General features: G+C 36.5%; 1 protein-coding gene across 3 annotated transcripts in view; it reads right to left on the bottom strand.

Moving 5' to 3' along the window:
* Positions 1–21632, bottom strand: part of LOC146138127 (SWI/SNF-related matrix-associated actin-dependent regulator of chromatin subfamily A containing DEAD/H box 1-like) — a 30103-nt gene extending 8471 nt beyond the window's left edge. For all 3 annotated transcript variants that reach the window (XM_083394905.1, XM_083394906.1, XM_083394907.1), the window contains exons 1-11: positions 21450–21632; positions 18686–18738; positions 18507–18571; positions 12919–13003; positions 9835–9980; positions 9679–9777; positions 9386–9606; positions 8926–9119; positions 8721–8856; positions 8520–8655; positions 7661–7792 (exon numbers count right to left, since the gene is read on the bottom strand). In XM_083394905.1, coding sequence (XP_083251031.1) covers positions 7661–7792; positions 8520–8655; positions 8721–8856; positions 8926–9119; positions 9386–9606; positions 9679–9777; positions 9835–9980; positions 12919–13003; positions 18507–18571; positions 18686–18738; positions 21450–21553 — 1371 coding nt within the window. In that variant the 5' untranslated portion in view covers positions 21554–21632. The remainder of the gene's footprint in view (positions 1–7660; positions 7793–8519; positions 8656–8720; positions 8857–8925; positions 9120–9385; positions 9607–9678; positions 9778–9834; positions 9981–12918; positions 13004–18506; positions 18572–18685; positions 18739–21449) is intronic.
* Positions 21633–25921: the final 4289 nt, after the last annotated feature.

The raw sequence follows: 25921 nt of genomic DNA, 5'->3' as shown, positions 1-25921 counted from the left end.
TAAGAACTTCTCGTATGTTACCGCGCAAAATTGGGTAGAGTTCACAAAGAATCGCATTTGATGCGACGGTTTTAATAGTTACAAATTTAAGTTTCAAACGAGATTTTAGTTTACGAAGACGGACAATTGAATGTTTCACAGTCACGCAGATAAATGCGATAATTTATAACACGCCAACCGTTTAAATGTCGCTTCCACACAGGCTAAAGGTGTGACTCACAATTGTGGGGAAGCATTTAAAAAATAGTCAAGGGACGACCAACACATATATAGGCTCTATAATAAGTAACGACTAGGGAATTTAAAATATTTTATTTAGGGAAAATTAAAATGTTTACCATTTTACACACTATTTAACACTCTACGCTGTCCGTAACATTAATAACATGGTTAATTGCCTTTTAAAAACATCGACAATACTACGCTCAGGCAAATGACGTAGAGTACAACCTAATATGTAACAGTTATTAAGAGGCCACAGCTTAAAGGAACCTTACATTTTGTTTAACCTATACCTGAGAATGATTCGGGGAATACGAATTTGTTATGGACACAGCGCCTTTTCCAATATGTAGAGCCTACAATTTTTTGCTGCTTTCACCCCCACCTACTTTAATTGTGGAACGTATTTACCCGACCCATTTTATACACAATACAGAACATTACTTTCGGTTACAATTCAAACTACACGTTCATCTACACTTAAAAGTGGTACACCATATTATGCGATGATGATCAATCAAAAATTACCTTAATGAGTTTATAAGTTTTAATTGAGCTACGTGGGCATAAAAAAATATGTTTTTGTTTCATATTTTACTAGACGAACTACCTGAGTATTTTCACGTTATATCGGCGATGTAAATCAATTGCACCGGCAATATCCGCGATAGTTTGTCAGCGTTGTCAGGCTAAATAGAGTGATTACTAGTGTAACTTTAACTAGTAAAGTACCTTAGTTGTAACCGCAATGTAAATTAATTGCACCTACAATAAGCATGATAATTTATGAATGAATCAACTAGTCATACTGTCTTAATCGCTATGGCATCCGTGTAAATTTACTAGCCTGGTGTTACAACCTATGGGCCTATGACAGTGCTCCCCAACCTTTTTTCACTTGCGGCACACCAACAGAGTTAAAACAATTTGGCGGCACACCTACGAACTGTATGCTGAAAATTTTACGTATTACATTCCTTTAATTTCTTATTTTGCGGTTTTGCACTTCCTAAAATTTCTAACCCAGTCAAAGTTCTGAAAATTGTACCCCCTTGCAATACCTGATTAGAGCAGAGGGCTTTTAATAGCATTCGAAAAATGAAACCTGACCTTAGTGCTTTGTATTTTTTTGCTTAATTTATTTTTCGAAACCGCTGCCAAAACTAATTAATAATTTTACAGTCACATACTGCCAATAATGTATTTACAATGATGTTTCATAGGTTTCAAACGCGCATGGTTAATCTCCCTTTTACACTGTCGCGTAATGTTTGAAAATATTTATCGTAAGTCTGTACTCCTGGTGTAGTTCCATGAAGTTGAGTCAGGCAAAAAAACTATTTTAATACTTAATTTCCGATAAAAGAAGGTAACATAGGTTTTAAAAACTGTTAGAACGATTATGGAAAGACCATAATATTACACCTGGATTTTAGCATAAGTTTAAAATAATTGCCATGATACGATATTTATTTAGTTTTTGCGTTAATCCTACTGATTAATAAGTACCCTTAAAATTGCAAGTAACACACCTTCGGGAACGTCGCGGCACACCGGTTGCGGAGCACTGCCCTATGGTTACACAAATGATATGGTAACCAACATGTAACCGAAAAGTAAAATTACGGATAGCGTAATAAGGGATTAATATTGCGAAAATATATTTTTTTAAATAGCATCCCTTAATGTTTGCACGTGGCGCCAAATAGAAATTTCAAATCATGTGATGGCTATGGGCCCTATTCTGTTGGACGCTCATTGTGCCTGAAATGCTTCCCCACCACTAGAGTTACACATTACAACCTGTGGAGAACTGTAATTTTGTGAAATGGCATATTATAAATTAATTATAGCATTGTTCTGCGTGGCGGTAAAAGTTCTAATTCTTCGATCTGTTAACTAAAACTCACATAACTTTTTACCTTTGTTTGAAAACTGTATACAACGAAAATTTAACATATAATAACCTAAGAAGAGCAACGTTGTGTTTTGTGTCTGAAATCTTTTGACTAAGTCAGTAGCCTGAATGGCGCTGTGACCATTAAATCACTTATTCGAGTGGCATCAGCGTTGTGTAAGTTTGCTGAAGCCGCATGTTAAAGCCGATTATTCAAAAAACAATATGGCAATTTATAATACAACCAAATTGCAATGTTCTGTGTTTATGTAAAATAGAACGACTAAATACACAAACTTGGCTAAGCATGTCACACAATTTTTTTCGTGACGAAAATATCGACCAAACCTAAAACATTAGGTCGCGGCAGCAATTTTTCGAATTGCACGAATTTCAAGCAAATACGTAATCCCGGAACCCAACAGCGTTCAACGTAAAAAATTGTTTACTATTTAAACCGCTGTAAAAAATTATTTCGTTTTTTTAAGGTGGTGTACGTAACTTGATATTTCAAAAAGCTTTGCAAGAAGTCTCGCGAACCTCCGTGAAGCAAGCGCGCTAGAGGCGGAGGCCTAAAGCGAACTTTGTGACACGTATCGCTTCAGCGTAAATGTTGGCGTGTAACAGCCCGGAGTTGATCTAATAAGTGTTAAGTTTGAGTTGGAACAACCAAATAAAGAAACGTACAATTGTTTTTTCTCCGTGTTTTTTCGCCCTTAATTGTTACTCGACTAGATGTTTTTCACTTCTGTGAGTGCTTCAATCATCATCGCTATAATGTCACTGTACAATTTTAGTACATAACTTTTTTGTGCCACTGAAATGGTCAAAGAATGATATAACCTATCACTTTTTTGCAGGCGCATTAGCTCTCTGTAAACCCAATTAGACAATCAACTAATGTCCTTCAGTCCAGCAAACATTACAGGACCCATCAGCAATGTTCTTGCACCCGATCCGTTAAAGTGCAACGACTAAATGCACTCAGGGGCGTATCCAGAAATCCAAAAAAGGGGGGGTCCAGAATTTTCAACTTCGGGAATTCCCCGTTTTTCCGTCTGACGTTTATGACGTCATAAATTAGTGACAGATATGACGTCATGAAACCGCCAATTAACGTCCAGCAAAAGCAAACTTTTGAACGCAAAACACACCGTGACACATGCGTCGCCGACACTCTTGCCAGGCGCCAGCTGCGAAACCGCTTAGTGTGCAATCGTTAACTTCAGGAGAAAAAACGAAAACAAGTCTGTAAAATATATGTGATTGATTTTGGTAAATCCATTTACAAGACTACGCTAAATTAAAAGCACGTCTTTCGCCACCTGCAATACTAAACGAAGATCGCTTTTTCCCGGTGCTATTTGATTAGCGCAACATATGCAAAAACGCGACTTCAATAGTCAATCTAGTTCAGTGTTTTTAACCTTTTCAACTAAGTGCACACCTGGCGAGCGAAGCGACCGCGATTTTTTCGTGGGGAAAATGGCATTTTTAAAAATTTCTTGCAAGTTTTTCTTGCATGGCCGAAAATAAAAATAAAAGATATGTTGAAAAATATATGTCCAATATTTTTTAATACGTTTTCCGTTTGTCCGCGACGCACTTGGCAACCTTCCACGGCCTCACGGTAGAGAAGCGCTAATCTAGTTCTTCAATAGACAGCATCAAAACGTAAAAAAAACATTCGCGCGAAGCGCTAAAATTTTTCGCGCTCACGTTGTTAAAATAGTCAAAAAGTATTTAAAATGGACTCGTGTATAGTTTGTCGAAGGGGCAGCGGGCCGATGAATTACAGAGACCGCTTGATTGATTGTTATTAATTGTCGAACACACACTTGTTGATCAGCCAACCCGAACGAACAACGAAAGAGAAAAAATATCCTGCGTTTACGGATGCACGTGCAATCTATGAGCTGTATTGACTACTTATTTTGTAAAACAAGCAATATTAATATTTGTATAAGTGCTATTAGAGATCGACCGATATAACTTTTTTAGACTGATAACGATATCCTATTTTCTAAGTTTTGCCTAAAATGATAGCCCATACCGACAATCGAGTTTTTTACAAGCTTAAAAGAAATATTTAAATTGTTTATTACTTCTGTAATGCAATTAGTAACATACATCACACCTTGTTTTTTAAGTAAACAAACCTTACCGCATTTTAAGACTGATACTGAGCACTGTAAACTAGACTGTGGTTAATCAGCTGATGTCTGATGTCATATTTTTATTTAATAAGTGTAATCAATTAAAGGCAAATTGTAATACAGGAACAACTTTTCTGCATTCTCCCCAGTTATCCGACTCCTTTTTGCCTCATATATATTTGCTACTGTGCTGAATACCTGTTCGCTGAGAAGTAAAGATGGTGGTGCACTTGAAAATCTTCTTGCTAATTGTGAAAATATTCCACATTTTCCTGTGTGTTTTCGACCATTTGCTACCATTTCTTTGGTGTAATGGTTCTTTAATATACTCCTCAATCTCATCCTTCAGCGTTCCTGTTATATGTTATGCTGGTGTGTGGGAGAGGTTTCCAACACACTTGCTCAGAGGTACGTCTGTAGAACATCCTGTTACGTCTTTGGACAACACTGTTATTTTTGGTGTTGTTTCCTCGAAAACCTCTTCTTGAAGCCAGTCTTTAGCTTTACCCAGTATCATCTCCGATGAAAAAGGACAGTTTTTAAATCGGGCATCAAGGAGAGCTTTCAACACAGCAATGCTGTGCGACATTGATGAGACAATATTGATGGTTGTATTCTCTCACTACGTATGGCCTCTCGTTGGTCATAAAGCAACTTCCGAGGGGCTAGATCACAGATGTTATTAAACACATATGTTTGTGTGTGTCTTTCATTGATTGATACGGACTGATGATCCCCCAGTGTGAAGTTGCTTGTACTAACAAAATGTGCAAGTATTGGCGCATGGTTGTTTCTCGACTCGCTCCTCTCTGAGCCTGCATAGCTCAGTTGGTAGAGCGACGGTCCCGGCTTGACCGGAGGTCGTGAGTTCGAACCTCACTACAGGCCAGTTGTTTTTCTGGCTTGCTCTGCTTGCATCATAGATCGACAGATTGGGCGAGTCTGCGATGGCTTTTCGGTGTAATATCTGGTTACAACGGAATTTTTTTTTTCCACATGGATCTTTTTGTATTCTCAGCAACACTCCAGCGCTGGCACTTGTCTGCTGGATCAATGCCAACTCCCTCAGTATCTTCACATTTGCAGTCCAGGCTTCCACGTCCGTGCTGTTTCAGTTCTTCATCACTGTTCAGTGTCCACCCTTTCAGCCTGTTTGATCGGATGGTGCCGTAGACATACAACATCAACCGAACAGAACCAGTTATCAAAATACACTTTAAAGTTCTTATCTTGTGGAAGATTGTTTGCAAGTCTCATGACAACATTTCCAGCAACGCCTAGGTTTCCAGGCAACTTCATAGCTTTGCCGGTATAAACCATAAAATCGTAAATCATACCAGACATTTGAGCCCAGAACGCCCTTTGAAGGGGAACATCTGTCAAACGAGTGACACTCTTCAGGCTCAAGCTGTGACATGGCACACAGTCTTTTCAAAAGAGAGGACACTTTAAAAAGTGAATCAGAGTCTGGGTGGTCCTGGGCATTCATTTCGGCATTATTATTGAAATGAATATATCTCGAAAGCGATTTCTTGACATTACGTCCGCTATCAAAGAAAAGCGAGAAAAATTTGGCCCGTATGAGGTATATGCTCTGCAGGCAAAAATTTCTGTAAAGAGCAATATCCCAGAGAACTGTTCTGTTTTGTTTGCCGATGTACTAACGACTTTTCCATCTTTCGCCAGAGCGGCACAGTTCGTTTGCTCTGCAATGTACGCCATGCAATCATCGTTTAAATATAACTTAAGATCTCATCTGGTTGAGGTGAAAATTCACCTTTAAAAGTAACGTCTGGAAATGTATTTGGCTTTTTCCTCCATCTGTACCTTTTTGCTGCTGGCTATTACTTTAATCCTACCCCGCGTTCGTTTGAGAAGAGATGCAACTCAACAATACTGGGTTTGGGGGTCCAACCCCCCCTTCCTTTTCGTAAGTGAAATTATCGTTTTTTGTTCGTTTTTGTCAGGGTTTTAATCACCGTCTGTAGCGGTAATGTTTTCAATATAATTGGGTCCCACTTCTTAAGCTAATGCGAAGCAAAATAAAACGCAAAACGTCCTTTTTCGTCTCTTGTTTGGTCGACCGTAAACGAAGGATGTTTTTCTCTTTTGTTATTTGTTTAGGTTGGCTGATTAGCAAGGGTGTATTCCATAAATAACAACCCGGCTTGACCGGAGGTCGTGAGTTCGAACCTCACTGCAGGCCAGTTGTTTTTCTGGCTTGCTCTGCTTGCATCATAGATCGACAGATTCGGCGAGTCTTCGATAGCTTTTCGGTGTACTATTGGTACGGAAGCCGTAATCGTTGTCTGCGATGGCTTTTCGGTGTAATATCTGGTAACAACGGAATTTTTTTAACTAACCCGGATTCTCTTAAAAGGTGATTTTTCTTAAAAAAACTGTGATTGTTCAAATTGGCCTTTTTATGTAAGGATAGTTAGCGCAAAACTATTATCTTTATGCATATCCTAAGACCATGTGTTTAGTGTGTAATTGACAAAACTTATTTTCTCACCACCGCAGCTTGTTTTAGCTGACTTAGCACGCTGCTCGGCGAAGATGTTGCACTAATCGTGGCATAATAACATCCAGGAAAACGATCTTCGTTTAGCTGCAGATGGCGAAAGACGTGCTTGTAATTTAGCGCAGTCCTGTACATGGAACTTCGGAAACTGCGCTGTTTATAGTCTAAACATGATTCTACCAAAAGCAATCACCCGTATTTCACCGTCTTGGTTTAATTTACGCCTGAAATTAATGATTGCAGATTAAGCGTTTTCAACGCATGTGTTCGCTTTTGCTTCTTTGCTGGGCGTAAATTGGCTGTGTCTAATTTTTTTTTTATTTCGTAATTATAATCACTATTTTATGAGGTCATTAGTAATTAACGTCAGACGAAAAATACGAGAATTCCCTAAGTTGAAAATCCTCCCCCCTTTTGCTTTTCTGGATACGCCCCTGCTATAGCACAAGGTTGCACAACCTTTTAACCATTAACTGTCACATTAACAGGCTCTTTCATTTTTTTAATGGTGGCCAGTTTAAGTGTAAAAAATAACAAACTTTTTACAAAATTTATTTACAATTTACAAAACCAAGTAAAAATCTGTCAGAATTGAGATATTTCTAGACAATTAATATAGTTTGTATATTTGACTGCACCTGGCCTAGTGCCCAGCAGATTTATTTTTTTAAACATAAATAATAACGTTCAGCAATCAATAAACTTTTTAGAATATAACAAAACATATTGTGATTTGACAACTGAAAGTAACTAAACTTCCCAACGCTATGGCAAATTATGGCCAAAAGCCAAAAAAATTTGAGTTTTGAACAGTTTAAACATTGTAAATCAATTGTAAATAAAATAAGATATTGCACTCACATGAGAAAAGATTCGAACCAGGGTGCTTGTTGTTTCTTCAAACAAATGAGGCATTACAAATTTTAATAAAGACATTAATTCCAATAGGTTATTTTGAAGAGGGGTTCCAGTTAAAAGAAGTCTTCTTTTGGCCTTTTAAGAAAAATTTTTTTTTTCAAATGTACTATTTTTATAACTTGCAACGATGTCACATAACTTCCGAAAACACTACCCCAAGATCACACAGAAAAGATGTGATAAAATTTTATAGGGAAGCCTCATACCAATCTGGAAAAACACAACCGTCAAACTAATATTAATTTCAAATATGAATAGCTGTGTGTCACACACTTAGCGGAGACAGTCTATAAAATTAAAGTATTTAAGTTTCATTAATAAGAATTTTACTTTAATAATGTCAAAGGCAGATTTACAAGTGATGCAAATCGCTGCCCTGTATAGTCTTGCTTAGGGGGACAAAAACAGCAAAATGTGTCCATTGTAAGCTCATGAAATATGTAAGGTCCTAAAAGCGTTAACCTTTAAAAAAAATGAATAGTTTCACATAAGTGTTTGGAATGAAAGCAAAAAAACAAATAATTTACTGCATTGCTTAACAGATGAGATCTTTACCCAGAGTTTCAAAAGCATTTCATAATTAGAAAAAAATGTAGAAAGTTTGTTGTGTTGAATGCCATTAACTATATGAGCAAAAAAGTATTTTAAATTGTTTATTCTAATAATAGTTGCATAAATAATTTTTAATTTTTTACAAACTTAAATTTTAAATTTAACTATTTTCATGTCTGGCATAGGTAGCCTGAATAACAATTAAATTTTCCTATTTTTTCAAATTAAAGTAGTTATGCTAAATACATACATTGATTCTCATTAGTTGTTGAAAGCGCTGTGATGACATGTTTTTAAGCATATGGCCTTCATCAAATACTGCATAGCAGACTTGTAGTTTTCGAAATAGTGCTCTATCTTCAGCAGTACTAACAGCAAGATTATATCTGTAAAGATATATATTTCAACATAATTAGACGGTTCATTTGTAAAATTGGTTGTTAATACATACGTGGTAATTATAACATCAACACTCAGCCTTTTCTTGAGTAGTTCAGATTTAAGATATCTTCGTTCATTTTGAGAGCCACAGTATTGTAAAACATACAGTGAAGGACACCACGTTTTGAATTCACGAACCCAATTATCTTGAACAGAAAAATTTAAATAAAATGTATACAGCCAACACAGTACCAAAATTGTGGCTTGTGCAATACCTAAAGTTGATGTTGGAACAACAACAAGATGAGGAAAAGTTTCCTTCAGTGATGTTTGTAGATGTGCAAAAAACGATATGGTTTGAACAGTTTTTCCCAAACCCATTTCGTCCGCTAAAATGCCATTAACTTTGTTGTGGTGCATAAGATTTAACCAGTTCAATCCAACTAATTGATAAGGTTTCAACATCAAACTAAAAAACAAAAAATTAAATGACATGCATCGATAAATTGTTTTGTGGTTATACAAGTGCGTTGATTGACAAAACATTTTGTAAAAATGCATTTTTTTTAAGTCAATTACACCACAGAACATGCAATCAGTATGTCACATACATAATCAGCACCTAACGGAACAACTTAATTTATATATACGTACATGACAGGTAAACCATTTTATTATGTGTCCACTGACTTTTTTTATTAATAAACTTTTTTCAATTATTTTTATTAAACTCACTTCTTTGGAATATTTGCTGGTTGTTGCACAGTGGGATATTTCAATTTCTGTGGTGATTCCGTTTTCGACATACAAATGTTTCCGAATTGGTTTTGCAACTTTTTTGATATTATTTCACATTTTTTCATAAGGGAGCTTAACATTTGTCGCTCTTGTAGCAAGTCAATACATGCATCAATTAACTTAGTGTTTAATCCCTTTGTTTTATCCAATTTGCAAAGCTACATGAAAATAAATTGTATACTTAAAAAAATAAGAACAATTTAAAAAATAATACTTTAAGTACAACCAACCAAACATTCCCATGTTGTGAAGGGTCTTAAGTTTGAAATAAGTTCTGCTTTTTTTGAACTACATTCAGATATAGTTGCCAATTCTTCTTTTGAGCTTTCCTAAAATAGATTCTATTTAATTGTAACTTTTAAACAAACTAGTAAACAGTCGATTACCTGAAAAAATTCTAAAATTTTCTCCTTTTTTTCATCATTGATTCTAAATTCATCATCATCAGAAGAATATTCACAATCCGAAACATCCAAACTTGGTTTGGTAGGCCCCTTTTTGACATTGGGGCTTGAACTTTGAAGAATATCAACTTGAATAACAAAAAAACATTACTTAATTTCAATATGGTCTAGACCAGTACTCCGCAACTTTTTTCACTTGCGGCACACCAACAAAGCTAAAACAACTCAGTGGCACATCTATGAAATATTTCACGATCGACAATGGACAACAAAAGCAATTATCAAAGGCTGCCCAGAAAAAAGGGGCGATTTACAATTATAGGCGCTGAAAAAGATGACATTTTGAATTCTTTAATCTTTCGATTTTGTGAGTTTACGGTCTTCCTATAATATGTGGAATCCAGCCATCAGAACGTAATAAGAGCAACATCAATGCTGGAATTAAACACAGTGACATTTTATTAGTTTGGAGCATGTTGATAATCTTACTTTCCACTTTCGAAAACAATAGCTCTATCGCCCGTTATTTGAGTTAGTTAAAAAATGTTTTGAAGGTCGCCTTCCGGTTATTAAACGTAACATAGGTTTTAAAAAAGCTTTAAAGAAAAGTTCATAAAAGTACAGCTGGATTATCACATAAGGTTAAATTGCCTGCCCTAATGTACCATTTTTCTGTTAATTCTACTGTAAAACGTACCCCTAAAATAGTAAGTAAACACCTACGGGAATGTTACGGCACACCTAGTATGGTGTCGCGGCACACTTTGAGCATAAATACACAATTGATCACACTACATGGCACTATATCTTTTTTTTTTTATGTCTTTTTTTGGTTTTGGGGTCAGTGAGTTCAAAAATCATTAGTTTTTGCAGATCATTAAATCTTTTTGAGATGATTACACTTTTTTTTTTTCTTCTTTTCTATTTTGAATAAACTATGGTTTGACAAGTACATAATATAATCTCACACTGCCTATTTAATAGATTTCTTAGTAATCTTTATTTGAACATGAAAATAAAAAAACAAAGGAACTTTTTTATTCAAAAGTCTTAAAACAAAACAAAAAACACTCAAAAAAGATTTAAATACTTAAAAAATAACTGTAGGCTATCTGTTTACCGGCAAATATAGTTTGTGTTTTAAAATTTACTTTTTGGATAGATCCATGTGATATATAAACATTTTTGCAACATTTCGGCCTAAAAACAAAGTAGCGCCGGTATTGAATTACTAAATTATACATTAGTCCTTTATCAGTTGATTCACTGCTCACTGCAAAATCACTTGGAAATAAAAAAAATTGTGTTTTTCTTGGGTCTCTGTGGAAAAAATGTTATTTCTATGCATGGTACACAGCCTCGTTCGGCTAGTAGGGTTGCTAGGCAGGGGCGTATCCAGAAAATCAAAAACGGGGGGTCCGACATTTTCAACTTAGGGAGTTCCCCTATTTTCCCTATGAGGTTAATGAACAATTAAAATAGTGACGGACAGGCGCATAGCGTGACCATTTCAAAGGGGTGTGTCCTGAAATTACAACTTAGCGAATTCCCATATATTCCGTCTGACGGTGATAAAATAATGATGTCATAAAATACTGATTTTATTGACGTCTTAAAAACTAACCAGAAACAATTAATGTCCAGCAATAGCGAACACATGCGTCGTTGACACTCATGCCAGGCGCCAGCTGCTGAACCGCTCAGTGTACAATCGTTAACTTCAGGCAAAAATCTAAACGAAGACCGTGAAATATGTGTAATTGATTTTGGTGGAATCATAATTGAACTATCAGCAGCGCAGTGTCCTAAGTTTTATATGCGGGACAACGCTAAATTACAAGCACGCCTTTCGCCACCTGCAAAACTAAATAAAAATTGTTGCGTCAATTGTACACTAAACACGTGGTCTTAGAATATGTTTACAGAAAAAAATTTTTCAGTAATTATCATACCATAAAATGGCGACTTTGAAACGCTCATGTCAGTCACAGTTCACCTTTAAGGAAACTGCTTCAGTTAAAAAAATGCCGTTGTTACACCAACATCAGATATTAGTGCAGACAGCGAACAGCAAAGACCATTAGCTGCCTAACTTGACGTTTTTATCAAGAAAAAAAGAAAGAAGGTTTGTCTTAGCATTGTCAATTGTCGAATTTGCACTTGCTTATCCAACCTTTATGTATAACGAAAGATAAAAATATCCTGCGTTTACATTCGACCAAACAAAAGACAAAAAACGTCTTTTGCGTTTTATTTTGGTTTCGCATTAGTTCAAGACGCGTGTCCTAATTACATTAAAATCATTGCCGCTTTGGACAGTTTGTAAACCCTGATGCTATGAACACCTAGGCCTAGCGCTAGCGGGTACGGGCGGAGCTCAAAAAATTTCACGTTTCACATATTCTAGACATTAAAAACAGTAATTATTAGTAGCTTCAGCTGTTTAAAATTGTCTGTTCGAAGCTAGAAAAATTGCAACACCTTGTTGACTAATTAACGTCCGAATGTCATTTCGATTGTGCGCAAAAAACTTTGGAATTGTGGTGTCAGAACAGCCTCTGTGACGTATCAATCACAAACTGTTGCACTTCGTTGTCAGCAAAATGAACAATGCTTATCAACAAATTTAGTTATTAGTAGTTTAATTTCGCCAATTGTATGAAGCTTGCAATGCATGTTAGAACTATGATGGCCTAACGCTCCCCTTTTCGAGATTGAGGCTAGAGCGACCTGCGGCAAAGGGAAATATTGAGATTACTTGAGTCGGTGACAGGCGAAATGCTAAATAAATCAACAATAACGAGCAGTGATTAGGCAAAAAAATTTTTTGGGGGGGAGAAATCATCTTTAGACTACCAGCAACGCAGTTGACTAAGTTCCATGTACAGGGACTAAGCTAAATTACAAGCATGTCTTCCTGCAAATACCAAATGACAACCTGCAATACCAAATGACGATCACTTTTACCGGGTGTTATTATGCTATGATTGGCTCAACCTACCACATTTAAAAAAGGGTTGTAACAGTAAACTCTACATTGTAAAACATAAACTATATCTAACTCACCAGAGCACCTGGGCTTAATTTTTTCTGACAGTTTGTCCTCTTCATTTTCATCTGAAGTGTTTTCACTTATAAATCTGCATCTTTTCTGCAACCAAAATAAAATGAATAAGGTACAACAGTTTCAAATTCATTTTACTCATAGCTGGTTATTTGAATTTTATTTGAATTTTGACATTACCGATAAAAGTAAAACATCAATTAAAATATAAAAAAATGAGCAATCTTTTTAAAACTGAAGACTAGTGCATAACTTAGGGGGGGTTATAAACTGTTTTGAGTTGGTTGTGTGTATTTAATTATAATATCTGGATCAGTCAACACAAAATCCACAAAAAAGGTTAGAACATTAAATTATTCCTTAATGGATGGTAGCACACATTGCATGAAAAAAGTAATCCAGTGGTTCCCAACACATTTCTAAGGCGACCCATTTTAAAACAGAATTCAGTTTGGTAAAATCTTGCGACCCATGATTTTTCTCATTCTCTTATTGGCGTTCCAATTTGTTATTTTTCATTGATTCTGCCGTGTAAACTTTTAGACATACCACTAGGGATGTTCAAAGTAGAATCCCAAGGTATTCTAGAATAATAGGTTTCGAATCTAGAATAACGAATCCAGAATAGCGAATCCTAGTATATTTTTATTAAATTATTTATCCTCGATTTTGTTTGGGGAAGGGTTTAATCTTAATCTACCCTACCGGGCCCACAATCACAGCAATAAATCGCCCAAACAATTTTCTAACATGTGTACATTATAATAAAAAAACTCTCTCATATGTTTAACATTCTTAACAACTGTCATCTGAAGCTGTTCTGTAAACTGTAATATGTCAACTGTCCAGGTTGTGCCCAAAACTTATATTTTTGCCAATAGTGAGAAAATGTAACACTGCACACAGAAGTCTTAAGCAATTCGGTCCTGATTTTGAAAGCATTGTTAAGTCTTATTGCTTCTTTTTTGACTAACATGATCTGTTATGCAGTCAAATGATGTACTGCAAAGAATACAAAGTTATTATTGACATAACGAAATCTTGACAATTACGTTTTGCATAACTACATAACTTTCCTGAATATTGGCCTAAAGTTGACCTTAAGTAACCCCATAGCGCATTTTGTGGACGGCCAGCAAGTTTTGCAACGCTATGTTACTTTTGCAACTTAACGCATTTAGGGAAATTGCAAACTCCACACCAGACATTACACGTTAGCCGCTCGCCCAATAACGCTTGATTGACACTTAATTATTAGACGAACGTTAACGCGAGACGCGGTAATTGGTCGCCCGAAAAAACGCTGACACTGCACTACGAGGTTGCATTTAAAGCAAGCACTATAAATTGGTCGCCGCGGCGACAGGCCAACTTACCACACGCGTTTGTGCAATTTGGCGCAACAATCCGCGGTAAAACATTAAATTATATCGGTTCCAATTACCCGAAATAAACGGCAGAATTGGATTCGAATCCCATCTGGATTCGAATCCAAGGATTCGATATTCTACTTTGAGCATCCCTACATACCACACATTTTTGTTTTCCGTCTAGTTGTGTGAAAAGTTTAAAACGCTTCTTTTTATGACCTTTTTGCCATTTTCGTAAGCTTACTTAATTAAGTCAAATATAGTTCATTCTGCAATAACAATAATAATGTCATAAACTTTTAGGACAGATACCCTAACTTTGACACCCCGCATTGACAGTCTTATTTTCCTCACGGCCGAAAAAAAAAATGCGTTTATTAGGTTTCGATTTGGCAAAACTTTTAATTCAATCGAAATGGGCTTAGGCACATAAAATATTCGCATATTGTTATAAACACAAGCATTTATGTAAGAATTGGATGTTATTAGTAATGCGGCGCAATATGCCATGATATAAATAGCACTTTTGATATTAACGGATTTACTTCAAATGGACTAAAATACAATAAAACAGATAAAAGAAGTTCGCCCAAAGCGCAAAAAAAGTGTGTTTGCATTGAAATTTGTCAAAAATGTGCCCCCTCTGGATCCACACCTGCTCTAATGCTCTTAGCCAATCTAATGACCAGCAATGGTAAACGAATGTCTGGCTGGCCTATAACATAAAAAACCCGTCTAATTTTAGACCTGTCTTAAAGTTCCAAATTCAGCATTTTTTTTTCTATACTGGCATTTGTTTAAATTTCGTGCAAGTTTTTATTACATTGCCAAAAATAAAAAAACAAAATAATAATATATGCCCAATATTTTCCAATATGGTTTGCGTTCATTTGTCAGCCTTCCACTGTTCAACAGTAAAAAAGCGCAGATCTAGTTCAAAAGACAGCCTCAAAACGTAAACGAAGCGGACGTACAAATATCATACGCGCGAAAAATGTTACGCGCTTACCTATAGTTAAAATAGTCAAAAAGTATTTGGAATGGACTCGTGTCTAGTTTTTCCAAAGAAGTTGCAGGCCGGAAAAATCACATTGGCGAGCCGATCCGGTCCACGGGCCGTAGGTTGCCTAACCCTGTCATACATTGATTTCTTTGTGCATCAATCAATCAATGAAATAAAGTTTTTTTAGCGCACATAAGAATTCTGTTCACTGGGAATGTAGCGAAAGAACCTAGCTCACTGATTTAACTAATCTGCATTTAGCATATCAACCATTAACGCATGCCAGCACGGTCACGGCCGCCAACACATGCTTATTAAAATATGTGTTAACAGCCGCACAATTTTTCATCGACGGCCGCAGGTTGCACACCATTGCTGTAGATGCTAACTTAAACATTGTTTAGGTAGTTTTGTAGAATAACACGCCATGGCTTGCCAGAAATTCATTTTAAGACAACAGGTCACTAGAGGTTAAAACTAGTAATAAGATAATTGACAACAATACGAATATTACGTCACAATGGTCAATGACAGATGACAGAGAGTAACCGACGTCTGGGATTGTCAAGTAGTTTTACAAGGACAAGGTTCATGACTTGTGTTGTTAAATTTTTTTTGTGAAAGATACAATATGCCTGAAAAACAAGCGACCCAAAAAAATATTCAGGCAACCCAAATTTGGGTCGCGACCCATGCGTTGGGAACCACTGGTCTAGACCATTGGTTCATACCCTTTTTTCCACCACGCTCCCTTAGACACTTATTAATTAATCAGTTCAATATTTCTAAATTACACTTCACTAAGATAACATGAAAATACAAAGACCTGGTGAATTGGGCTTACCAAAAATTGCACATGCTCTGTATATTGGTTTTCAGCAAGCTGATTTTTACATACATGTTGACAAGACATTGACTCGACATTTGTGGGTGTGCACAGGGTTTTGACATGCCTTGAATTTCTGGCAGGGCGTCATAACGCCCTGGAATTTGACTACGTTCTGCGGGCCTGTGGGGAATTGTTTTACTACTGAGAAAGACATAAGAAGAAAGCGCATTATACGCCGACAGTAGGTTTAGGTTCGCCAACTAACCTAAAATATACAGAGCACTGAATCACAAAAAACAAACTCACATCAGTCATCAATTAGCCTGGAATAGACAAAACTGTCAACCTATTTTTTCGTTTCGCTATGTTTTTGTCTCTGAAGAATATCTATTCAGCCAAAAGGCACTATCCATACTATGGTATGTTGCACTTCAGTGTGTGACTCTAATTTCGGCAAAGAATTTCTCTTAACTTGGATTATAAATATCGTTCAACAAAAAAAATTCTCCCAATTTTAAGAATTTTTTTCTTGATATTTGATCCGATTTTGAGCTGCATGAGTGCAGATGAGTTCACCCCTAAACAGCTTACTTATGCAACAGTGTTAGAGTAAAAAAGCAGACACGTGCACCTCCAGTCAGAGGCGTAGCCAGTCTATTTTGCGCCCGGGGACAAACTATAAAAAGGCGCCCCCTCCTTCATGTATAATCACATTTTCTATTACATTTACATATTATATCTTACTTTATACGAGAACATTGTCTTTAAAGAAGAAGAAGCCTTATTTTGGCCATTGTAAGCCTCATTTTGGCGCCCCTGTACCTTGGCGCCCGGTACCGCACCCCCCCCCAGCTACTAGTCTGCCTCCAGTCCCCACTGTACTTCAGCATACCCAGTATGTATTTCTTTATGTCACAAAAAATTTTCCGCCCACAGCGCAACTATTTGCTAATTCATTTACTCGTTAATAGTCTCGTTTATCGCCTAAACATGCCAAGGTGGATACATTCCCGTGACGAACACATGATTTTAGTTTAGTGGCACGACCGAAAAAACGAAGAATTTAGCAAAAATGCTTGTCACCAGAAGGCAAGCAAGTAGCATTTGTAATGGTTAAAACACCCTGGAATTTTGACAGTCCGGCACCTATGTATAAGGCTGCCTAGAAACCACATAAAAATTGCCACTGTCTCAGAGAGGGTGGTATGGTACCCAATCCCTGTGCAGAACTTAGATCCAGGATTTTTTTAAGGTTTGGTTTGGGTGACCGCTAAGTAGTTTTAAGAGACCGAAAGTGTTTCATTTAAATACCAAAAAGTGTCAAGTCCAAAATTTGGGAAACCGCTGGAGAAATTTGGGGGACCGTTTCGGTCCCAGATTTAAGCCATTTTAGTGTGGTAACTTTGGGGTGCCTGCGGAGCCCCTAAATGTTGTCCAATTGTTTTGAAAACTTGTGAAACTGATTTTTATGTGACACATAATGGGAAATCAAGCAGAAACCATAAATGTCCCAAAAAAAAGGTAAATCTGAACATCCCTAATGTATATGCAAATATTTTGAACTTATTTTGTTTACCAAATGTTTTTTTACCATTTTACAAGATATTTTCAGTCCAAATGTTCTGTGTCATGGCATGATACAGAGTATGAACTGGGATTCAATTACATTTTTGCACACAGGTTCACTCAAAATTAGTGGTTTCATGATGTCACAATATGGCATAACTTGAGACATCATCTTTGAAACTTTTCATGGCCTTCCCCAAACAAAATCGTGGAACCATCCATGGTTTTATGTATCAATTGTTCATGAAATTCAATTTAATAGGTTCTGCAGCCCATTTACATCCAAAAAAGTAGAAATGTGGCCTAGTATATTAGAGTATTATAAGGTCGACATCCGCCGTCTAGATTAACAGTTCTCAACCTTGTATGGCTTGTGGCAACCTGGTAAATGTTTGAGATAAATGCAACAGGAAACATTACTGGAGAGGCATCTGAAGTCGTAATAAAATCACCAATTTGGGTTCAACTGGCAAATAATTACTTGGCCCCCGAAAAATCACTCCAAGGGGACTTTAATGCATCAGTCTTTACCAATTGTTAATTGATTTTTTCCAAAAATAAGAATTGCTCCTCACAACTGCATAATGAAACAACATAAAAAACGGACAGTTGATGATAGTGATCTTGGCATCTTGTGAAAAAAATGAAAACAAACATATGAGAAGTTATTGACAGCTTTTCCAAAAAATTTTTCGTTAAAACACATTTTCGAGAGCCCTAGTATTAACCAACTGAATATTTTGAAAATTTGAAACTATTTTAAAATAATTTTGCATAAAACACCAACTTCTTTAAATAAAAACGAATTTAATTTGACACTACCTTTCTGGAACCAATCACCGGAGAAGGAGGTACATCTTTTGTTGGTGACTTCAGTAATGTCGAATCTATTTGTTAAATATAAATTGCATTTCTCAAGCTAAATTATAAGTTTAATATTTTTGCTGCAACAAATATTTTTTTGATTATTGTTGTATTGTAAGCAAAGAATCGAGTCATACCAACTGCCGCACATTCTTCTTCGCTATCAGAAACAGGTGGCAACAATTCATTTCTGCAACAAAAGCAAATCATGTTGTTTTACTTGATTTAATTGCCACGTATCTAAGTATCAGTTTATTTTTGTTGTTGTTTATCAGATTATTTATCTTAAAACGAATATAAAAAATGCCATATCACAAAGAAATAGTACATAAAAAAGTGTGGTTGAATCAGTGGTGTGTCAACTTTTAATAGGTAGTGCACTTGAGGTGAAATGCGCAAGTGCCCAAAATTTTGCAAAAATTGATAGCGGAACACTGCATCAGACCCCTTGGGGATTTTAGGTTAGGGTCATTCCAACAAAGTTTTTCAAAATTTGTCTACCCATGTTCTTAGATTTCCTTCATATGTTGAACAATTGAGGAGTCAAAGAAAAAAAAAAAAAATAGGTCTGCAAATAATTTGATCGTTCTGTGATGAGCGGTTTAAAGTTATGACTTTTGGAAATAGTTGACCACTAGGTGGAAATGGGTCATTTTTTGGTTTCGCTGGCATGCTTTTATCTCTTTAGAGGCTTTTTTTGGTAGCAGAAACCTGTGGTAATATGCTATTCCCTATTTATTTGGGTGCTGGTTTCAAAAATGAAGCTTAAAACAATATATGGCTATTTCTTCTTATGTAAATTGCATTTTAAGTTTTCTGACTTGCAAAGATTTTTGCGAAGCTCTCTGAAGTTTTGCTTTCAATTCTTATAGTGACAAAATAATGTTTAGAACAGAATTTCTAAAGTGTTTCTTGGTATTTTTCAGTAATTGGTTATAAAGTTTTAAATTTGAGCACCTCATGATACAATAAAAAGTTCTAAATAGGGCAATTATTTTTTTTTGTCAAAAAAAGTCACAATTTTGTCAAAATTTACAGGTTCAAAATTTGTCAAATTCTTTATAAGTAAAAGTCGATTAAAAATGCACAGACATCGTTTACAAAATTGAAAAAAACTACAGTCAGCGTTTTAATATTGTTGTTCAGTTATTTTTTTTAATTAGTTTTGGATTATATTCAATAATATTTTAACTGTATTATATCTTTAATAGAGCTATATACGTTATACGAGAGCTGGCAGAATTAACCACCTAGGTCTAGTTAATCGGATTGGGTCCAGTCCAAACTTCAGGTTTAATTTCGGATCGTTGTGCATCAATTATTTGGACAAATTTATTTAACAGTATTTGTTGTCTTTTTTTGCTTGTGTTTTACATTAACTCATTTCCTTTTTGATAATATGCTAGGTCTTAGTTAATTTTCTGCAATTATTTTATCTTGTATTTCAACTGTTTACACAACATTTTCCCAAAATGATCAGCATTTTTTTTTCTTTTTTTCTTATTTTTATAGTTGTTTGTCTTAACGAAATGACGAAAATGTCAACTACCGGTAGTTGACCAGAATCTGAATCTGTCGATCAATGATGCAAGCAGGGCAGACTAGAAAAACAACTAGCCTACTACAGTGAGGTTCAAACTCAAGACCTCCGGTCAAGCCGGGACCGTCGCTCTCCAAACTGAGCTATGCAGGCTCAGAAGGGAGCGAGTCAAGAAACAACCAACGCTTGCTCAATCTGTTAGTACAAGCAACTTCAATTGAAGGGGATTAACAGTACAATATCATTATCCAATGAAATACGAACACACATGTGTGTTTACAACTGAAATATAGCCCTTATGAAGCTGCTTTTTGACCAACGATTACGGCTTACATATCATTACTATACCGAAAGCCATTGCAGACTCTTCACCAAATCTGTCAATGAATGACCGGAGGTCGTGAGTTCGAACCTCACTGCAGGCTAGTTGTTTTTCTTGTCTGCCCTGCTTGCATCATTGATCAACAGATTCGGTGAAGAGTCTGCAATGGCTGTCGGTATAGTAATGATATGTAAGCCGTAATCGTTGGTCAAAAAGCAGCTTCATAAGGGCTATGGGAAAACTACAGGGAAACTACAGCTTGAGTCTGAAATTATGTAGTTTCATCTGGTTTTGTCAAATGCCATTTAAGGGATATAGTAGTGATAGGATCTTGTTTCAGGAATAGTATTTCCATGCAAAAACCTTTTTGCTAACTCCACTATATGGCTATTTCTTCCATATGAAAATCGCATTAGAAGTTTTCTTACTTCCAAAGACTTCTCCGAAGCTCTCTGCAGTTGTTTTTCAATTTTTATGTTTGCAAAATAATCTTTAGATTACATAGTATTTGGAATTTCTAAAGTGGTTCTTGGTATTTTACAATTAGTAAATTTGTATATTAAGTTTCAAATTCAAGTCCCGATAAAATAAAAAAGTGATAAACTTCAAAACGTATTAATACGCTGCCTTCTGCAATTCTATAAAATAAAAGAAAATCGGAAAACATTGGTTTCGGGCTCCAGGCCTTTTTTAAATTGAGCATGGAATGACACGTTTATGATCCTGAGCCTAAATCCTTTGAAAGTGTCACACTACACACCTGGGTGTGTGGTGTAACCTGAGCAAGCAGGGCAAATAATATTTTCATAATTTAAAAGCTATTCAATGATTAGGTAATTTTACTGTTTAGCAAATAATAAAATCCTATTATTGCCTTAGGAACAGTGCTAAATTGCATCAGCAACAGAGACCAACTATAAAATACAATATAAACACAGAAATAAATTTGAAAAACAAACAAAAAATAACATGGATTTATTTAAAAAAAAACTTATCAAGAAATGCCTAGTTTAAAATATTTGAAAAAAAACAAATTTACCTCCATTTGCTAAAATCTGTCCGCCTCTTTTTAGATAACGACACTTCATCATTGCTGTCATCACTGGACTCTTCAGGAAATTTTCTTTTTGTCAGGTGATTCATTTATTAAAATTGGATAGCTATTTGATTTGCTTGGGTCACCGACTGCAGTAGTTATATAAGGTTGAATTAGGTTAAGATTGATTCTATAAAAGATTCAACCAAATTGAGAATTTTGTGGAAGATACTAAGACATTGCTCATATTAATTATATTCACATTAATTAACGCTAATATCTAATGTTTTGTTCACTAAAAAACGTTTTGGGATTGACGTAAATAAAGTATGGCAAGCACTGGTAACTCCACACAGCGTTAGGTTGTATACACCAATAAAAGGTTAAAAACTGGAAACAATAGCCTCGTAAGCTTTAAGTTGGACCACGCTAAGCCAAGATAAAAACTCTTAGGCACACTAACCTTTAAAATCAAGCAAAACAAATGTATGGCTAACACATGGCTCACAATTGCATAATAAAACTAAACTATTGAAAAATAACTTGCAGCCCACTAAAAATGGCTAAAAGGCTCATATTTTGGCTGCAGCTTAAAGTTTGTCAACCACTGCCATGGAGCTCTTGGGAAAATGGCTCATTATTTGTTTGCAATTGCAATATGATTAATATTTCACATGCAAAACAAGCCTATGCTTTCCTTTCTTGTATGTATTTAGGTTCAGCACACTAGTGCACTACAGCCCGAAACATTGTTTATAAGAAAATGTTTTTTTTTAGAAAAAGACTATGAAATTTTTTATGAGTTATTTGTTGAATGAACACAAGCTCCAAAACTTCAAGCAGTTTAGTTCTATTTCATCATAAACAGGCGAACAAATTTGAAACTTGATTATAGAATCGATTCATTATGCAATTCTCTTTTTGCATGGGTGCAGCTTATTTTAGACAAAAGTAAAACATGGTAGAAACCATTTTCTCTACAATAAGGCTCGGCAAATTGCAAAAAGAAGCTCACTAAAGGTAGACCCTTGGTTTAAGTATCTACTTGAATTGATTAGTCACTTAAAGTCAAAGCACAGAATCAACTTGAAAAAATACACTTTAGTACCTGACGAAGAAACGCAATCCAATTTAAAAGTTGCACGCATGTGAGTGAAAAAATAATCTAGATTCTAGGCAAAGGCAATGCAAATCCACTTTTTGCTGAAAAATAAATCCGAGTAAAATAAGAGACCAGGGAACATCAATAAGTAGCACACTGAAAAGAAGTTGGAGGTACATGCACAAAATAGAAGTAGCATGGGACTGATACATTTGCTTAATTAAATACTTGGGAATTGCGGGACTTCCCAGATAATTATTAAGATCTCTTTGGTTACACATAGCAAAAAAGTTAGATATAGTCCCGTTATCTAATGACACGGTTTAAAGGTGCATTGCTTCTATGTAAGTGAATGTTAAAGAACAGTTGATTATTTTCTTATGTCCGCTACATTGTTGCAAACATTTCGGAAGAATACTTTTTATTTTGGAAAGCTATGAAAACAACATCCCGAGGTGAAGACATTTTGGCGCTCTTTCACTTATGTACGTGAAAAGTTATGCAAAAAACAAAACAAAATAATACCGCATACCACAACGCATATTGTTTGGGTTAGGGTGTGGGTTAGCGTTTGGGTGAGGGTGGGTCAAGTAATATTATGTTTATTATTAATAATAACTTGACCAACCCTCAACCAAACGCTAACCCGCACCCTAACCCAAACAATATGCGTTGTGGTATGCAGCATTTGAAGAAAGTTTTTTTTTTTAATTTTTACGTACAATAGTGAAAGGGCGCCGACATTTTTGCTTTGGTAAACTCGTTTATCGACAAAGAGGGATTAGAGTGGTTGTTCCTAAATTGTTCCAGTCAGTATTCCCTCTAATTTTTAACATGTGCGCAGGTGCCCAAAATTTTGCGCACAAGCCGAAAATAAGTGCGCAAAGTTCCCAAAATTTCCAACAAAAAATGCCCAAATTGGATACGCGGATGTAGCATTTAATATGCAGTTTTACTCAATATTGCCTAATTTGACGTCACTATGCACGTGACTGTTGTTCACTGACGCGTGACCAAAACGCCGAAGCGGCTTGAATCACTGCTGCGTAATATCGCGAGTGTAGAGAAATTTGCGATGTAACAATCTCTAAAATGACGGAAGAAAAATTAATCTCGCACCTCGAAAGTGGTCGACGCACCCAAAGTGCTTGGATGGATTATTTTACACCAAAGATGTCCTTGCTTGCAAGAGGTCTCGACATGGCACCCACGAGCCAACACTTACATGGAATTGACTATGGAATAAAGCGCAAGTTAACTTTTTTATATGGACCGACTAGGATTTCTTCACGACAACCCAACACCCCAGTAAGACATTTAAGTCGTTTAAAGACAATGTTTAACCGTTTAAATTTCAAGGCAAATGCTATACCAACGCAACAAATCTTTATATACCTTTCTGATACCAGTAAGAGATAATTTTGTGTTCTCATGATGTAATATTTAGTATATTATGTACCAAGTACTACGAAGCACGGCCGCGGAGTCGGACTCGGGACTCGGGACTCGAGGAGTCGGTTTGTTTTTGCCGGAGTCGGACTTGGGAATCGGGACTCGAGTAAGACCTTGTAAAACTATAACCGAGTCCCGAGTCCGACATGCGCATGCACAGTACCGAATTTTAAAACTAATTTGGCCGCCAAATGGAAACTGTAAAGGTGGAATATTATATGGCGGAATATTTTCCAACCATGTATTGTGAGTGAATGAATTATACGACACACCTATAAGTGGATTGCTGAATATCCACGTTATTTTAGTTACGTAAATTGATGAAATACAGGCTGTACAGTCCGGGCCGGACTCGGGACTCAAAATCGCACATTTGGCCGGAGTCGGACTCGGGTTATTTTTAACCGACTCCGCAGCCCTGCTACGAAGTACTAAATTGTGTTGTAAAACGTTTTTTTATATAGTGTCCCGGTTTTACGTTTCACACAGTACATTTTTAAACGCCACCCGCAGCGCCATCAAGTCATTTCCTGTTGTCACGCTTTTATAACATTGTGCGCTGTGGGACCGGTACCACACTTGAGTTGTAATTATATAGCTCACATATTGTTCACGAACCGAGTTCGAATCTCGTCCGCAGCGTACAAACCTTGCCCTACACCATTTCACCCTACCCTTTGTGAACCCACACAAACAATATGCTGTTGGTACGCCCCCGCCGCGACCTGTGCACTGGGGCCTGGCCCCTGACCCCATACAGTTGCCCGGCGGGTCGCAACCGCGCGAGTTCTTGTTGTTTGCAAAGGTTTCTGGTCAGATATGCTACCTGTCATAACCACAACTAAAATTCCAATCAAAAGTTTATTGTTACAACGAATTAAAACGTTATCAAATAGCATTAGTGAACGTTATTTTCAAGTTAATGTGAGACAGACAGCCACCGCCTATTGCAGCGACTGTCGGCTAAAACTTCGCAAAAGACTTCTCTAGAGAAAAGCTCAAAGCCGTTAAGAAACGACATGTATATAGCCAATACGTAGGAAGAAAAATAACACGAAAGTTACGTCATATTTGGCCAATAAGACTCGCCGGCACTCTAAAACATGGCTTAGGCATTACAGCGGCCATTCTAAGGCCAAATTGCAGCGGGAGTCAGACGCCAGCGACAAGTGGCTTGTTTTGCAGAACGTGAGAACACCGCCCGCAAGACTGACAGTTATAGATTACGAGATTAAAGGTTACATGTCAAGTTTGAAACGAGGCGAGAGAACGCAATACGGAAAACGTTACATCATGAAATATTATATTATTCAACCAACAATACATTTGATTATGCGAAAGCTAGAACGCGCTAATCTAAAGCCCTATTTATCACATCGTAAAATAACTTAATATTAATATGAACTCTAAGATTTGGCTTATGGCAGTTAATCAATTTGGGTGTTTAAGTGTTGATAAACACGTAACATCATTCCCCCATCCAAAATAAACATCGCCCAAAATGCATTTCAACATCTTGCGTTAATATGCGATATCGTCTCTTGAACGAAAATGTGTTTGTGCATCGTATTGTCGCACAAAAGCGTGACAATGTCAGCAGTCGGTGCTTCATGTTTGGCGAAAACCACGAGTAGGTTTGCCAATGATTCCTTCCAGTACGTTCCCGACTGTTCACGAGATGAATGGACTTCTGTTAAGCGAACGTAGGAGCCAAAGCGACGTTCGTACAAGCTGATCGACAAAAGTGTCGCGAACCACCTGCTGTTGAAGGAAACTTGACTGTTGTTTGAAGTCGTTCACGGCTTGTGTTCGTTGGGGGTTGAGGTGTCTAGCTGCAAACCTCAACTGCAGCCAAACCTTTTAGGTGTATTGCCAAGCAATCTTAGAGTCCGGGTGTGTTTTGCATATACTCAGTGAGTAT

The sequence above is a fragment of the Ascidiella aspersa genome, chromosome 7 (assembly GCF_963924565.1).
Source record: "Ascidiella aspersa chromosome 7, kaAscAspe10.2, whole genome shotgun sequence".
Classification (NCBI taxonomy): domain Eukaryota; kingdom Metazoa; phylum Chordata; class Ascidiacea; order Phlebobranchia; family Ascidiidae; genus Ascidiella; species Ascidiella aspersa.
Note: the sequence above shows the minus strand (reverse complement) of the source record. Positions and strands in the feature narration are given on the sequence as shown.